Source organism: Mixophyes fleayi, chromosome 6, assembly GCF_038048845.1.
Source record: "Mixophyes fleayi isolate aMixFle1 chromosome 6, aMixFle1.hap1, whole genome shotgun sequence".
Taxonomy (NCBI): Eukaryota; Metazoa; Chordata; class Amphibia; order Anura; family Limnodynastidae; genus Mixophyes; species Mixophyes fleayi.
The window spans coordinates 197,484,016-197,500,472 of record NC_134407.1 but is presented as its reverse complement, the minus strand read 5'-3'; the positions used below and the strand labels follow the sequence as shown (position 1 = coordinate 197,500,472).

The 16,457-nt window shown below is 41.1% G+C and overlaps 2 protein-coding genes and 1 long non-coding RNA gene across 6 annotated transcripts in view; 2 read left to right on the top strand and 1 right to left on the bottom strand.

The window, feature by feature from the left end:
• LOC142095132 (uncharacterized) overlaps window positions 1–16,457 on the top strand; it is a 255,687-nt gene that overhangs the window by 109,832 nt on the left and 129,398 nt on the right. The gene's annotated exons all lie outside the window — the stretch shown is intronic.
• On the bottom strand, window positions 545–8,297 carry CANT1 (calcium activated nucleotidase 1). 2 transcript variants are annotated; one of them, XM_075177942.1, is made up of 4 exons: window positions 7,954–8,297; window positions 2,427–3,079; window positions 1,701–1,904; window positions 545–1,139 (listed from the first exon to the last, which is right to left on the bottom strand). In XM_075177942.1, exons 2-4 carry the CDS (start codon window positions 3,055–3,057, stop codon window positions 769–771), a joined length of 1,206 nt encoding a protein of 401 aa, XP_075034043.1. In that variant the 5' UTR covers window positions 3,058–3,079; window positions 7,954–8,297; the 3' UTR covers window positions 545–768. The 2 variants fall into 2 exon arrangements, with proteins under 2 accessions (XP_075034043.1, XP_075034044.1); XM_075177943.1 differs by lacking the exon at window positions 7,954–8,297 and adding an exon at window positions 7,580–7,693.
• The window catches only part of ENGASE (endo-beta-N-acetylglucosaminidase), a 34,004-nt gene continuing 25,983 nt past the window's right edge, over window positions 8,437–16,457 (top strand). The window contains exon 1 of one of the 2 annotated variants that reach the window (XM_075177940.1): window positions 8,437–8,489. The gene's annotated coding sequence lies outside the window, so the exon portion shown is untranslated. Of the gene's footprint in view, window positions 8,490–10,806; window positions 10,817–16,457 lie in introns of those variants that run through there. The other variant, XM_075177941.1, reaches the window with a different exon arrangement.

Sequence of the window (16,457 nt, the reverse complement as noted above, 5' to 3'; positions counted from 1 at the left end):
TAAATACATTAGAGACTGTACAAAAAAGGGCAACTAAAATGGTGCATGGTCTACAGTACAAAACTTACCCGGAAAGACTAAAAGAACTTAATATGTATAGTTGGAGCAGAGAAGGGAACGGGGGGACATGATAGAAACTTTCAAATACATCAAGGGTTTTAACGAGGTACAGGAGGGAAACATTCTTCAAAGGAAGAGAAGTATTAGAACACGAGGACATACACTGACACTGGGGGGGAAGTAGGTTCAGAGGAAATATTACTTCACAGAAAGGGTAGTGGATAAATGGAATAGCCTCCAATCAGAGGTGGTAGAGGCTAATACAGTAGAACAATGTAAACATCCTTGGGAGAGACATAAGGATATCCTTACAAAGAAGCAACGATCAAATAGGGTTTGAGGTTACCATAGGTTAAAAAACAGTGAAACTAGATGGGCCAAGCGGTTCTCATCGGCCGTCAAATTTTATGTTTCTATAATTCTCCACTTCATGACAGGCGGCTAGAAAACGCAATCCTCCTTTAAATAACCAATAGCAAAAGTGTTTATTAAAAATATGTTTATTAAAAAATGACAATGTCATCAGATTTTGTGGTACATTCTAAACAGTTAGGCGGATGAATCCTCCAATGATTCCATCATCTCATTTATAAATAGTGTCCAGTAATAGCAGTTAATGGCAAAATGGCGTTTGGATACATACAATCACTTCTGTGAGCATGTTGTTTTTGTTTTTTTTTAAAAGTAAATAGCTATGAGAATGGAACATCAGATAAACTCAATTCCTTCATATTTGATGTTGCCAATCTTGGTCTCGGGCAACAGAACTCGACCGTCCAGAATAAAGACCATGATGTAGCTGGCCACCTGGCCTTTGTTTTCTTCTGACTTCAGAGCCACGATGATCTGATCGTCTGTGCCAGGGATAAATTTAAAGGACGAGAACCCATGGGTGGATATTTTCGCCCCTACGTATGAAAGTGCAATATCTGAGAAGTCGACAGAGGCACGTAGAAGTATGTTAGCGCCGCGCTGTTCGTCCTCTACCTCGCTGTATCTTTCTTTACTGGCTCGACGTGGCAGGAAAAACCAGCTATGCAGAGAGTCGCTCCAAGCCGCCGACTCGTGGATCAGGTATCCTGGATGTCGGAGAAAGAGATGAAGGAATATCAGAAGACATGTATCATGTCAATTTGAATCGCTAAAAGGCTAATTGGCGTTTTTGTAACTTTATAAGTACTATAATTCACGCGTAATGAAAATGCTCTCAGGAATATGGCTACTATTATGCAATTTGTAACTTTACTAACGACACAAAACACCACATAAGTAGGGTAGCAAAGTGGCCTAGCGGTTAGCACTTCTGCCTCACAGCACTGGGGTCATGAGTTCAATTCCCACCATGGCCTTATCTGTGTGGAGTTTGTATGTTCTCCCCGTGTTTGCGTGGGTTTCCTCCGGGTGCTCCGGTTTCCTCCCACACTCCAAAAACATACTAGTAGGTTAATTGGCTGCTATCAAATTGACCCTACTCTGTGTGTGTGTGTGTGTGTGTGTGTGTGTGTGTGTGTGTGTGTTAGGGAATTTAGACTGTAAGCGCCAATGGGGCAGGCGCTGTGGAATTAGGGGTGCTATATAAATTGATGATGATAAGTACATGTAAAGTCCCATACACCTTCTTCCCCTGGTCCATCATTTACCTGGAGGCTGTATCCCAGCAGCTTCCCGTAACATGTTGTAGTTGGGGACCCAGTTGTGGTGCTGAACATCGCCCCGAGGACCTATCACCTTTATCCACTCCGGGTTTTCATTCAGCACCTTGCCAGTTGTGGTCGTCCACTCCTTGCCTAGTCCCCCAACATAAAGAAGGCCGTCCTTCACCGCCAGCCACTCTGCTTTAAAGCCTGCAGTAAGGAAGAGACAGAATATGTATAGTGAGGTCACACCAAGTACGGAAGATCATATACAGTACAGACTAGCACAACAGATTAAAAAAATATATAAAATCACAAACAAAATACAACTTCCTCTATTAGGATAGGTTACTGCTATAGAGCCCACCAAGACTGTTTGGCCTATTCTCTACCTCTCTGTCTGTCTGTCTGTCTGTGAGTGTGTGTGTCTATAGTAGGGAATTTAGACTGTAAGCTCCAATGGGGCAGGGACTGATGTGAATGAGTTCTCTGTACAGCGCTGCGGAATTAGTGGCGCTATATAAATAAATGATGATGATGATGATGTAGAAGCTGGAAAGGCTCTAGAATTCAAAGGGTTGACTGCTACAGATTCAATTGAACGTGAGGTTCCGCTGAACATTCTTAGAATTCATATATTCCAGAATGATTCCCTTAACATTATTCAGAATCTTTTGAGCGCCTAGGCATATGGTATTATATTCTTCAGAAATATCTCTTTAGATCACTGACCTTTATCCACCATCCCATCTCCATCTGTTAGTATGACCCATGGCACAGCTTTTCTTCCCTCCAGTCTGTACACTATCCCTGTGCGATCGTCCACCGAGTACAAGTTTCCATTAAACACTATTAGGTCGGAAAGTTCCATTCCTCTACCCTTTTCTGCCAAGTGAGTTTCCAAGACGATGTCTTCTTTATCCCACTCCACCTTAACCTTGTCACCGCTATTGAACAAGGTTAGGTGACCTTTTTTCATGTAGCTGAACCACGTGTTGTCTTTGGAGCTGCGAGAATCAGTGTCCAAGTCAGCAATGATTGCAATTTGGTAACGTAGACCCTCGAACGTCTTCTGCGGAAGGGTGAGCGGGTAGGTGTCATTATAGAGTTGATCTGCCAGGGACTGACCAATCCTCCAATTGTGGGCATTAGGGGCTGCAATCTGTGGGCTTGAAGACCGATGAAAGCAGAGCAACAACAGGAACAGCGCTAAGCAAACTCCAGACAGCACAATGGCACGCCAGCGTGGCCGGAAACGGGGGTCTGCAGTCTTTGTCATGGAGGCCAATACAGGGAGACCACCCACACTGATCCGCAGAGGGTTCATAGACTCTTTACATTCCAGCAGTGTGTAGGAATTCATAAGGCATGTGGTTAGCCAGACCCTAGTGGAAACAGACAGCCTGGATTAGTGTTACAGAAAAATATAGACATGATCATCATCTATTTATATAGCGCCACTAATTCCGCAGCGCTGTACAGAGAACTCATTCACATCAGTCCCTGCCCCATTGGAGCTTTCAGTCTAAATTCTCTAACAAACACACGCAGACAAAGAGTGAGACTAGGGTCAATTTTGATAGCAGTCAATTAACCTAATAGTATGTTTTTGGAGTGTGGGAGGAAACCGGAGCACCCGGAGGAAACTCACGCAAACACAGGGAGAACATACAAACTCCTCACAGATAAGGCCATGGTCGGGATCGCCATACACTCTACATAAATCACAGAACATATCAACCAATGGGCCACTTATTGAAGTTTGTGGCCCCAAAACTGCCCTGATGCTTGATATACTAATCAAAATTGTTCAGATTATTATTGTGCAGTGTGAGGAAACGAGGGGCTGCTGGACTGAGAACTATGTAATCATCACCCGTTTCTCACGGTTTATTGTACCTTTTAATCCTTGGCCCAGTCTAAGTATATACACCAGAGCATTGGTTTATTATGTGTATTATTATTTCATGTTATTAGATACATTTCCCCATACTATTACCTGTGATATTGTATGTAGTATAAATATAAACAATATTGCCATACTGTGTGAAAATATCAGAACAACAGCAGTCATTTTGCTTGTGCTAGCTAATGTAATTACCATTTGTCTCAAATGTCCATTGTATGGGGTGCAGCTGAGATGTGGTTTGTAATCAGATCAATGTCTGAGTTAACTAGTTGGCAGCCCATGTTAATTAGCTAGGTCAACAGGTAACCCGAGAGGTAATGAGGTTAGAACTTCTAATGACATGCAATGTGCCTCCACAGTAATATATTGGTTGAAATAGCATGGGGAAATGTATCAATATAAATGTAATTGTATCAAAAGGTATCACAGACTTATATTGTGTAACACTGCTGATATAATATGTCAAAAGTCTTATTGTTCCATGTAAGCGTGCAGTGTCATTCCTTGATGTACTATTGTAACCCCATGTGTAGTGTATCCAGCCAAAACAGCTAATTGAGTCAAGCCATTCTATTGTCTAATCAAGGTAACAGGGACAGTATGTCTAGCAGCTAAATTGTTGATTGGGAGACCCCTTCTGTAAAGGGGAGGTTTGAGACATTTGACCCCACTTCCTGTGTATACGGAAAAGAATAGAGGGTGAGGAGAATGCCAAGAGGGGGATGCTAGCGTGGAGTATCCTGGTGTACAAGACATGAGTGAAAAGGACTCTGGGCCAGGCATTGTGGTGCCGCTGGAGGAAACCCTACCAGGACAGGGGAGGTGTGAGCCAGTATCGCAGGCTGGGGGACACCCTGTTTTGCTAATCGGTAGTGGTAATATTGTGGGAGGATAAGACCCTGAAAGAGACAGAGATTATTACTTTGGAGTGCTGACTGCAGGAGGCTGCTGGAGGATACATGCTACCATTTACCCTGTAACTTGTGAACGTCTTGTGGTGTTGTGCTGTCGTAATAAAGTCCTATTTTGGATATATCCTGGTCTACCCGAGTGAGTTGAATCCCACAGAGGGTAACTTCCATACCAGCTAAGGGTGGTATCCTCACATGCAGATTGGTTGATATCATCCAAAAATGACTGTCATTGACTTGTGTGTGCGGTCATGTTTGAACTGCCCTAACTGGCATGACAGAAGAGATCCAGATGCCCAGGCTGTATGCCAAATGACAGGATGTTGTCCAATTTGGCCACCTACTTGGGTGGCCAAATTGAAAACTGATCCAGTTAAGCCAAGCAGAAAGACTGGCCCCTGTATAGCCAGCAGTACATATCCATTACCCAATCAACCATTCCAAAATTATCCATCATCAATAAACATTTTTTTTTTTTTACTATAATTTCCGCTATTTAGGGAGGAATCTTCTAGATATTGATTTTTTTCTAACTCTTTTTAAAGACTTTATTTTGATTTTCTCATACAACAATATTATCATCATCATTTATTTCTTAGGCGCCACAAGATTTCCGCAGCGCCGTACACAGTAGACTATACAGGGTGAAACAGTGCAGAACAATAAATAAAAAATACCAGTACTTCAGAAACTCCAGGCAGGCTAATGCAATAAAGACAGGGCAGAAGAACAGGTAAGGAGATTGGAGGGAAGAGGGACCTGCTCATGTGAGCTTACATCCTAAGGGAGGGTAAACAGAACAGGCACAAGGGGAGCCAGTTGAGGCAAGGGGGAGAGAAGGGAAAGCGAGTGGAGGAGATGAGGGGGTTAAGTAGATGGTTGGTAGGCCTTGAGGAAGAGGTGAGTTTTGAGTGTACGTTTGAAGGAGCACAGAGTAGGAGAGAGACGGATGGAACGAGGGAGGTCATTTCAGTGAAGGGGGGCCGCACGGGAAACAAAAAAATACAAACAATAACAGGCAAGAAGTGAGTATATGGCAGCAAATAGCAGGCACAAAATATATCACTCAAGAGCTAACTGGGAGAGTAGGGGACAGGAGTATTTGCCTATATGCTATGTAAATGTATAAAAAAAAATAAAAAAGGTAGGAAAGAAAAAGGGGGATGGAGGGGAGGCCAACAAAACGGGAAGCTGGCTCCATACTATTGAGGAAACCCATCGAACATTAACAAGTGTAAGAGCAAATAAACATAGATTACCAAAGAAAGTCTAAAAGTCCACTAGTGGGGAGTTAACGGAGACTGAATTGTTATAGTACTACCATAGGCTCAAGATCTGGGTGAATTGTCCAAACTCTCTAATCTGCCAAACACTGATTTCCTTTGAAAAATCAAACAAACTGCAGTGATTTTGATCTTTTAAGGAGATTTAAGAAAAAAGGGATTTACTCTCAACAAATCTGAGATTTTCCCATTCATTTCAATAGGGTTTCCAGCATGTGCTCTATATGTAGTAACCCAAATTAAATGGATGGGACCATTGAATATTGGATTTCGCCCACAGCAAGTGATTCAATTAGTCTCTATTGATGTGGGATCAAAGTAAAACATGCGCAGCCAATGTGGGAAAATGCTTCTGAGGATTTGTCACATTTTGAAATGATTGATTAGCAAAGCTTTCCCATTTCAACGGGGTTTCCAGCATGTGCGCTTACTTGTTGAAACCTCCCTGAAATGAATGGACCATTGAAGCAAGAAAAGCATTGGGTACATATAAAAATATTATTTTTTTATCCTCACTCATCTCACTGGTTTTGACTGACCATCTAAAACAACAAGTTTATTTTTTTGACCATTTCAATGGCAATTTACTAAATCAATCTCTCGCAGATTAGCCCTGGTCCATACTTAACACTACAAAATAACCAAAATCCCAAATTTATGCCATCTCAGGCTTTTTCATTGAAGTTTGAAAACCAGTGACTTCTATGGCGATTTACCTTTCATAGATTTGTGATTTCAAATCGCCTTGTAAACCGCTATTATAAAAATTGTGCTGTAGTAGATACTCCCAAAAATATTCATCCTTTTGCTACTCTGTAGTATGTACTCTACATTAACTATACATTTATTACAGTGCACAGTCCAAGTATTCACTATCACAGAGAAATGAGTATATTTGCAATACACATGACACAGTACTTTAATTTTATTTTTAAGCCACACACAAAAATAACAACCTGCATCTCTAGGTTTGCATGTAAAACAATACCAACCTATCTGTGTAACAGGCTGTACAGCTCCCATGCTAAGAGAAACTAGTTTATCAGGCAAACACGGATCTACACACCACGTAGTTAAGGGTGTGCCGTCCTTTGAAGGCATTATCTTAGCTGCACCTACATAATTCCCTTACCATAAAATAGAGAGTGACAAAGCACTGGTGTGAACATTTCACTTTTAGTCTTTATTATTAATACATGAAAACAAATAACCATGGTCTTATCTGTGTGGAGTTTGTATGTTCTCCCCGTGTTTGCGTGGGTTTCCTCCGGGTGCTCCGGTTTCCTCCCACACTCCAAAAACATACTAGTAGGTTAATTGGCTGCTATCAAAATTGACCCTAGTCTGTGTGTGTGTGTGTTAGGGAATTTAGACTGTAAGCTCCAATGGGTCAGGGACTGATAAGAATGAGTTCTCTGTACAGCGCTGCGGAATCAGTGGCGCTATATAAATAAATGGTGATGATGAAATAACCATAAGGGTAGCCAGTGAGGGGTCATAACAATGGTCTCTATCCTTGCAACCCAATACTGCTTCTCCTATCACCACCAGACAAGTATAAGTGGCCTAGCAGACAAAAAAGGAAATAAATAACAACCCTGATAAGAGACAACACAATAGCCTAGATACATTGTAAATGTGCTAAACCACTGGGTTCATCCAAAAGGGCAACTTTGTGCCAGAGCTGTAGGCATTGCCCCTCTGCCTTTCCAATTATTTTATTTTTAATACTGCTACTATGACCAACAGATACAGTGATGCTGTGTTTTTTTTGCTTATTACCTGTATAATATGTATCTACAGGGCTGATCTGTACAGGACTGCTGGGGTGATAGAAGAGATGGACTGCTGGGGTGATAGAAGAGATGGACTGCTGGGGTGATAGAAGAGATGGACTGCTGGGGTGATAGAAGAGATGGACTGCTGGGGTGATAGAAGAGATGGACTGCTGGGGTGATAGAAGAGATGGACTGCTGGGGTGATAGAAGAGATGGACTGCTGAATCTGCAAACTGCCTTTTACTGGAGAAACTACAATTGAATGCAATCATTTCATATTTGTAAAGGGAGCATATATAACATGCACACACTGCTTAATTGCAGAACAGAATGGGTTAATGAGATTCAACATTGGGGGTAATTGCTGAATAAATGTACCTCTTACACGGACTGAGTCCTAGACAGGCCGGATCAGGTCTCTCATCACAGATATCACACGCCGATGATCTGGTCCCGGACTCCGGTGTGAACCAAGTGTAGTGTAGATCACCGATCCATGGTCAGAATCCAGCAATAGAGCTGCGCTTCCGTCTGTCCCCAGAACACTACAATTCCCGGCATGCCTTCTGCTAGCCTACAATTCCCGACACGCCCCAGGACAGCTAAGACACACATGATTGGTTCTTCATCAGCCTACCTATAACTCTCCGTAAGCGGTTTACCTGTGTGGGACAGGCTGACACCAGGGGTGGGATTCAGCCGGTTCTCACCGGATCGCTGAGTCCGCCCTCTTCTTGGGGGGGGGGAGCAGCTGCTTTGAAAACAAAAAAAAAACAAAAACCCAACTCACCTGTCCGCGGCGTAGGCACTGCTCTACCCTGCTCCGTCCACTGAATGCCGGGCGTGACGTCATCACGCCTGACGTTCAGCGAGGAGCGGCACAGAGAGGAGTCTGCAAGACAGGAGAAGAAAGGGTAAGTGAAGGAAAGGAAGCACAGCCAGCATGGCAGAGAGTCAAGGGGGAGCAAAGCCAGCATGGCAGAGAGTGAAGTGAGTAAAGACAGCATGGCAGAGAGTGCAAAGGGTGCAAAGGCAGCATGGCAGAGTGTGCAGGGGGTGCAACGGCAGCATGGCAGAGAGTGAAGTGAGTAAAGACAGCATGGCAGAGAGTGCAAAGGGTGCAATGGCAGAGTGTGCAGGGGGTGCAAAGGCAGCATGGCAGAGCAGGGGGTGCAAAGGCAGCATGGCAGAGCAGGGGGTGCAAAGGCAGCATGGCAGAGCAGGGGGTGCAAAGGCAGCATGGCAGAGTGTGCAAGGGGTGCAAAGGCAGTATGGCAGGGGGTGCAAAGGTAGCATGGTAGAGTGTGAAGGGGGAGCAAAGGCAGCATGGCAGAGAGTGAATGACAGCATCAGCCTACTAAAAGGAATGCCAATAGACTACTATGATAGCAAATTGAAATTTGATGTATATTTAAAAAAATCTTATACTTCTTAATTATATCTTCCACACACTTATTGCTAAGGTACTTGGTCATGTTTTACATGTGGAATGACGGACGATTAGTATGGAATGACAGCGGCTTTATACACCATGTCAAAGCAAAAATGTCAAAACAATTTCTCTTCTTTCATGGAACACCCCTATTTCCCCCACATCCCCTAATCCCACACACTAACCCCTTTGTATATATGCTCCCCCACACCTGTACCCCACTGCATTACTACAATTTGCATACGTACATCAAAGTCCCCAATAAAAAACATTTCTTGGGTCAGACAGTCGGTGGTATTATATCCGAGGACATAGTGATGGAACAGCGTGGCATTTTGTCTGTCGCTTCCCATAGTTGATGATGTTGTTTCCTCAGATAACACCTTAGACACTTTTATAGAAAAAAAAATAACGATAGAGGTAGTCTTAGTGACTTTTTAATTAGTCATGAGGTTCCGTAGTAACCATGTTACCGCACAATGTTCTAGGTAATGACCTTCGCTCACACATGGGGTTCAAGCAAAAATTTGCGTTGTTTTCATTACAATAATTGCGGTATTTGCAGACAGAAACATAGCTGTGAGATAGCTACTGAGCGCCGCAGTTAATTGAATCAGACCCGTTGTCATCGGGCAAATGTGCCCCAATAAACCACTTTCACACAGAGTCAGTGTTGTGTCTTCTAGTTTTGATAGACAAATTGGACAGCTGGGTTTATCCAGCATTCTTATACATAACCCTAAAGCCGGCCAGCATTCGTGGCCACAACACAAGGTCGTGTCCAATAATAAAATAAATTGGTTGGATTACTCTCATAAATGGTGGAAAATGTGGTGGGAAAATACTAAATTTGCAGTCTATGGGGACTATATATGAAGCCATAAACCATGCGGAAACTGCTTTTTCCATATGGTTTAGACATTTTTAAATAAAATGTTAATATACGAAAAGAAGTATTAAAATAACAAAAGTAACAAATTAGCACATTAAACCGCTGTCCCCATAATACTCAATGGGGAAGCTTAGCTTCTCAGTGCTTGACCTTGATGGCTAACTCCATCTTAAGATGACTTTGCTGTTCACCTCTGGGCTGTTTACTGCAAACCCTAGGCTGTGTATCATCATCATTTATTTCTATAGCGCCAACATATTCCGTAGCGCTTTACAATTGGGGACAAACATAGTAAACTAATAAACAAACTGGGTAAAACAGACAGAGAGGTGAGAAGGCCCTGCTCGCAATCTACAATCTATGGGAGTAAAGACTACAGGTCAGAACCCTGAGTCTTCATTAAAAAGTTATCGCCGGGACAGCCTCCTATTGCCATCTGTCATTATTGGGCTTTATCTATAGTTTTTTTTTTATATTGCTAATAAATACACATCTCAAAGTGTTCACATTTGATGTGATTTTATGAGGCATATTCAAATCTTTTAATATCCCGACGCGTTAAAACTATTACTGTAATTACGGTAATAGTTAGCTGGATTTCAGTTCGTTGCTCAGGGAGCTGCGAGCTGAAATCCAGCGAGAAAACTACCGTAATAAAGGTTTTTACGCACAATTACCGTAATAACGGTAATAGTGCGCGGAGCGCAAGATTTTCGGCGTTTCCGTCAACAATTGAATATGCCCCTATGAATATTAAAAAGATCACTGCATTTCAACATGTTAGTCACTCAAGGTTGCAATTTAATATCCTCGCATGACTTTTATAAATGAATCTTAATGGGATAGACAATTAGGGGCCTATTTAGCACTGGCAATTTTGTCACAATGATTTTCATTCCTTATTGCAGATCGCAACGGTAAGAAATGCAACATCATGACTATTCATCAAAAGTGTTAAACCGGAACAGAACCCCCAATAAATGGCTGTCCCAGCGATCACATCTTAGCTGAGCGCAGCTTGTTTCCTGGACTTGCGATAACAGCCGGCTGTTGAATATATATAAACAGCAAGTGTATTGGCCACAAGTACAGGAGAAGCACAATGTAGTAAAATATATAACCAATAAATGGCTAAATCCTATCTTCATTTTTTCTTACTAGATTATTTTGTTTTAAATAAATTAAAATCTGTAAATTAGTAGCACAGGGTCAATTGATTTATTAAAAATAAAATTTTAGGGTTAATTTGTGATTTTATTTTAACATGTCAACTGGTGCCATTGTTTTTATTATTAATAATTTAATGGGTCTAATAGTGGAACATATACAATCATGACCGCCATACACTATTTATGTTTAAAATTATATAAAGGTAAAATATTCTGATTTATATTACAGCAGTACAGGAGCAAATGATCGTAATGTAATAATATTAATATGATGAGAATTTTTTCTAATATAAGCGCTCAGGCGAAAGATGGTTTAATGTAATAATATTATGGCCCTACTACAGTACTGAGTGTAAATTACAGAAAAAATGTGTGTAATATATATATATATATATATATATATATATATATATATATATATATTAGTTAAAATGCTTCTGTGGGTTATTATGTGGGAATTCTTTTACGGAAAAATATAAGTAACAAGGATTTGTATCTTAATTTCTTTTTTTTCATGAAATACCCCACAGAGTTGACTTTAATCCTTTACATTGTCATGGTTTGAAATGCAAATTATTTTGATAACCTATAACAATAGACTGTGTGTCTTTATCTAAAAGGTTTGTCTCAATTATTTAGGGTTGCATTACTTTTCTTGCCACTGTGTAAACAGACATTATATATATGTGTGTGTGTGTGTAATATATATATATATATATATATATATATATATATAAAATGCTGTTTTAATATATTGTTACATTTTGAAAATGTGGTTAGTTTACTAATTATAATATTGTAAACTAGCAATGGATGCTCTCTGTAAAGATTGTTGCCTGTGACGAGTCCTGCATAGATGCTGAGAATGCATAGGCAGAAATATGGTCACTAAGCTTTCTCTCCCATTCCACCATGTCAGTCTGTCTATAATGATGGACCACCATCGGCTGCCTTACCGTGCTGTTGGACATTTTCCTCTTGACTGTTACTTTACATTCTGAGACACGTTTTTTTTTACAAACATTGGCACTTCCTCTGCACTTACCCATTGAAGTCACTTCCTCAGCTATCCTTCTCCAAACAGATTCTTTGGCCTCCGTACCATAACTACCCAGTTGGTCTGAGCTTGAGAAGAGCACGGCGCCCTTTTTTTGTTTTTCAGTACTTGCTTTGGTCATCATCATCATTTATTTATATAGTGATTTTCAAGACTGGTCTTGTCTACAGTATGACATTTATGGAATCTGGGATCCTGGGGAACACTCATTTCCATGGGTGCGAGTGACAGATATTTTCTGTACAGGGCTGCGGAATTAGTGGCACAATGTAAATAAATAATGATAGTGGGTGTAGTCTCAAACTGCATGAGTATGAGCACGTCTAAAACAATTTGATAGCACCATAAACATTGAAACAACAATTTAAGTTAAATGCACATTTTTTGCAACCAATCAATGGCACGTGTGTGTGTGTAGAAATAGGTGTTGGACAATAAGTACAAACTGGTTGTTTGTACTTATAAATAATAAAGAGGAATTGATATGCCAAATCATGTACTATATTTAATTTATTTAGAAACATTTTTTTTCTCTAAATTTTAAAATAAGGTATGATTCATAAGAGGTATTACATGCGCAAACCATAATTACATTTGTATATAATACATGATATATTGTTTATAATCTGGTGATTCTTTGGAATAATGTACCGATATATCTTCTGAAAACTCTAGAAATACAATTGTGAAAATCAAAAATAAATTATAATTAATAGGAAAAGGCATTACCTATATTTAAAAGTTAAAAGTAATGAGAGATGGATAAAAAAAAAGAAAATATTGAAGTATTGATGTCTTCAATACAATGTCCCCCCCTTACTCCCCCCCCCCCCCCGCCCCTCTCACCCACCCCATCTATTAAGATTGCACTATCGTAGTAAAATCTATTTACTCAGCAGCAAGTCCCTGGTGACAAGAAAAGGTCTATAAAGACAGACGTTTTACATAAAGACAAACATGCTGCTATTTTCACCCTAATGACACTCATCCCCCCCACAGTCTACTGTTGTATGTTATCAGACTATTTTGCATTTCAAACCATGACAATATAAAGGATTAAAGTCAACTCTGTGGGGTGTTTCTTGGAAAAAAAATATTAAGCCACAGATCCTTGATGCTACTTTTAAAGAAAAATATAAAAATTATTTCCACATAACAATAACACATAAAAGCATTGTAATAACATATCTATCTAATTTTCTTTCTGTAACTTAACATAGTATGTGTCAATCCACTACACTCAATACTGTATTAGGCCATAATATTATTATTATTACAGTAAACCATTTTTTCCATAAACTAATTTTTCTCATCATATTATTATCATTATTATTATTATTCATTTACCCCTGTACTGGTATACTAAAGTTAGAACATTGTACCTTTTATATAATTTTAAACATATACATAGTGTATGGCATTCATCATAGCATATGTTCAACTAGCTAGGAATAAGCCATTTATTAGTTATACATTTTAATATGTGTTCTTCTGTACTTGTGGCTGATACACTTACTGTTAACATATATATTCATGAGTTTGCTCTTGTGCTTATAACGATAACTAATTAACATGTACGCCATTATTAAAATATTTATTATAAACTTAAATTCAGAAAATTACCTATTAACAAAGTTTTGAGTCCTTTTGGGAGGGTCACAGGGAGAAGCTTTGGTCCTCTCTGTCTTGTATCTGCTGTCCAGGTGCAGCTATTGATGGAGCAGTGTTCTTGTTACCCAACATGTTTCGTCCTTGGACTTCATCAGGGATATGTCTGCTGTGCCCTGTGCTTTACTTTGCTGTTAATGCACATGGGTGTCTTAGGGGCATATTCAATTAGTTTTCCGGTCCGTAGTATTGACTTTAATACGGTAGCAAAATAACGCAGATTTTCCTACGCAACCCTATGGGGTGCGCACGAAAATCCTCAATATTGCGGTACCGTGGATTGACTTCGCAGCCCGTTCCGGTGCGTTCCCGCGGACCGGAAACCTATTTGAATATGCCCCTTGCAGTCCTATGGCTTGAGATTCAGATAGGACTGCTTGTCTGAGATGATCCGGCACAAACAGTTGATTAGCGGGGGTCTCAGGAGGAGCCAGATTCTGTTGTTGCTGGAGAAAGGAGCTAAGATCTTGAGCCGTACCGCTAAATACAGATGATGGAGGGATGATAGGCAATGGCTCAGCAGCCGAATGATGCTGGGGAGAAAGCTACAAGACAGGGCGTCGGCTTTAGTATTCTTTGATCCAAGTCTAAAGGGGATAACAAATCTGAATTGTGTAAAGAATAAGACCCATCATGTCTGTCTGGAGTTAAGTATCTTGGTGGAGTCAGTATACTGTAGATTTCTATGGTTGGTGAGTACAGTGATGGTGTGGGTGGCACTTTGGAGTCAGTGTCTCCATTCCTCAAAGGCCAATTGGATGGTCAGTAGTTCCCGTTTCCCAACGTCGTAATTGGCCTCAGCTGGTGAGAATTAATGAGAAAGGAAGGCACCAGGGTGCATCCTATGGTCACGAGGGTTCTTCTGAGAGAGGATGACACACCCGTGGTGTATTTTCCTCAGATCGAATGTTTATAGCTCAGGGATAGTAGCTATATGGTTGCTGTAAGTGTGTTATGGTGGATGTTGGTGATAAATGTGTGTGGAAATAGCTAATGGTGTGGTGGGTGGAATACGTATGGAATGTAGGTAATGTGGCTGGTATAATATAAAAGTGGGTGTGCTGTGCAGACTTAGGGCTAGATTTACTAAGCTGCGGGTTTGAAAAAGTGGGGGTGTTGCCTATAGCAACCAATCAGATTCTAGCTTTCATTTATTTAGTACCTTCTACAAAATGATAGCTAGAATCTGATTGGTTGCTATAGGCAACATCCCCACTCTTTCAAACCCACAGCTTAGTAAATCTAGCGCTTAGTGTGTTTCGGTGTGTCAGGGCTAAGGATATGTGGGGGTGACTAAGAGTCATATGCGGTATGGGTGGGAAAGAAAGAATGGAGTAAGATGCTCTTATTTTGTTGCTCTTATAAGAGCAGTTTGGGCTTGCTGCTTTTTCTTCTTCCTATAAGGAGCGCGGGTTTGAGGGGAGAATGATCTATTGGTGGTCAGCGGTGTTGTAGCTGCAGGCCGAGTTTCTTCCCGATACGGAACTTTGAACGCATGTGTGATTTCCAAATTCCGAACTTCCGGGATCTGGGTAACCACAGGCGCCGGTGCGTTCCACTGCTTCGGAAGCTTCTGTTGGATCTGTGCTGTATGTAGGGGCTTGCTTGAAGTTGATCATGAGGGCCCTGGCTGCGGTAAACTGGTGCAGGTATTGATGGAGCAGTGTTCTTGTTACCCAACGCATTTTGTCCTTGGACTTCGACAGGGATATGGCATCAGTCTGGGTGTGCCGGTTTCTTATAGTGGAAGTCTTTTGCTGTCCTCCAATAGGCTGGTGTTGTGACGGTGGTCACGGAGGTGGGTGTGCATATGTTTATTAATGATGCCTATAAGTGGGCCAATGTAGGTCAAACTTATAGAAGGTGGACGTAAAAATATGGGTAGTGATGTGTTCGGTGGGAACATGTTTATAAGTTGGAATTACCTTATCGTATTATTAGCCTTTAGAGGGGGTGCTAGTACATAGTTGTTGTCTATGCACATGATACTCAAATGGCAAGAGGAGTCATGAAGGGCTGATGGATAATAGTCCTACTGCCTTGTGGGTGCAGAGATGGTCTTGGGGGTTGTGTATTGCGGGCAAGTTGTGGGCGTGGCTCTTATGATGTGTAATGTGGGTTGAATTTTGGAGAAAGGTGTGGTAAGGAGGTGGGTTGGGGGAGGAATAAGAGTTGTTATGGGTGTCTGTTTGGGGCGGGGGGAATAAGATGTATTGTATTTTGTGGGTTAATAAACTAGGTGGAGAAAAAACCCAGGGTGTTGGTGGTAAGGAGGTGGGTGGTATAAGGATAAAGGGCATATTAAAATGGTTGGGTAGGGATACATAGGGTGATGGGGTGATAGGGGGGGATAGGGAGAGAGGAGGGGGGTATGGGATGGGGGTATTTTGGTGAAATGGAATTGTGGGGGGTTTAGGAGTAGGGGGCATTTGTTTTGTGGGCGGTGGGACTAGGTGCTATATGTGGAGGGGAGAAGTTTTAAAGGGGTAGCATACTTAGAGGAAGGTTTCTAGTTCGAAGTCTATGTTGAGTCCATTCGGAGTTAAGGTCTCCATTTTGCCTCTTCTTTTGAGATGAGTTTCATGAAATCTCCTCCTCTCAATGGTTTGGGGACTTTTTTCCCTGTGAATATGAGTCCTGTTGGTTCTTGATTGTGATGTGTCC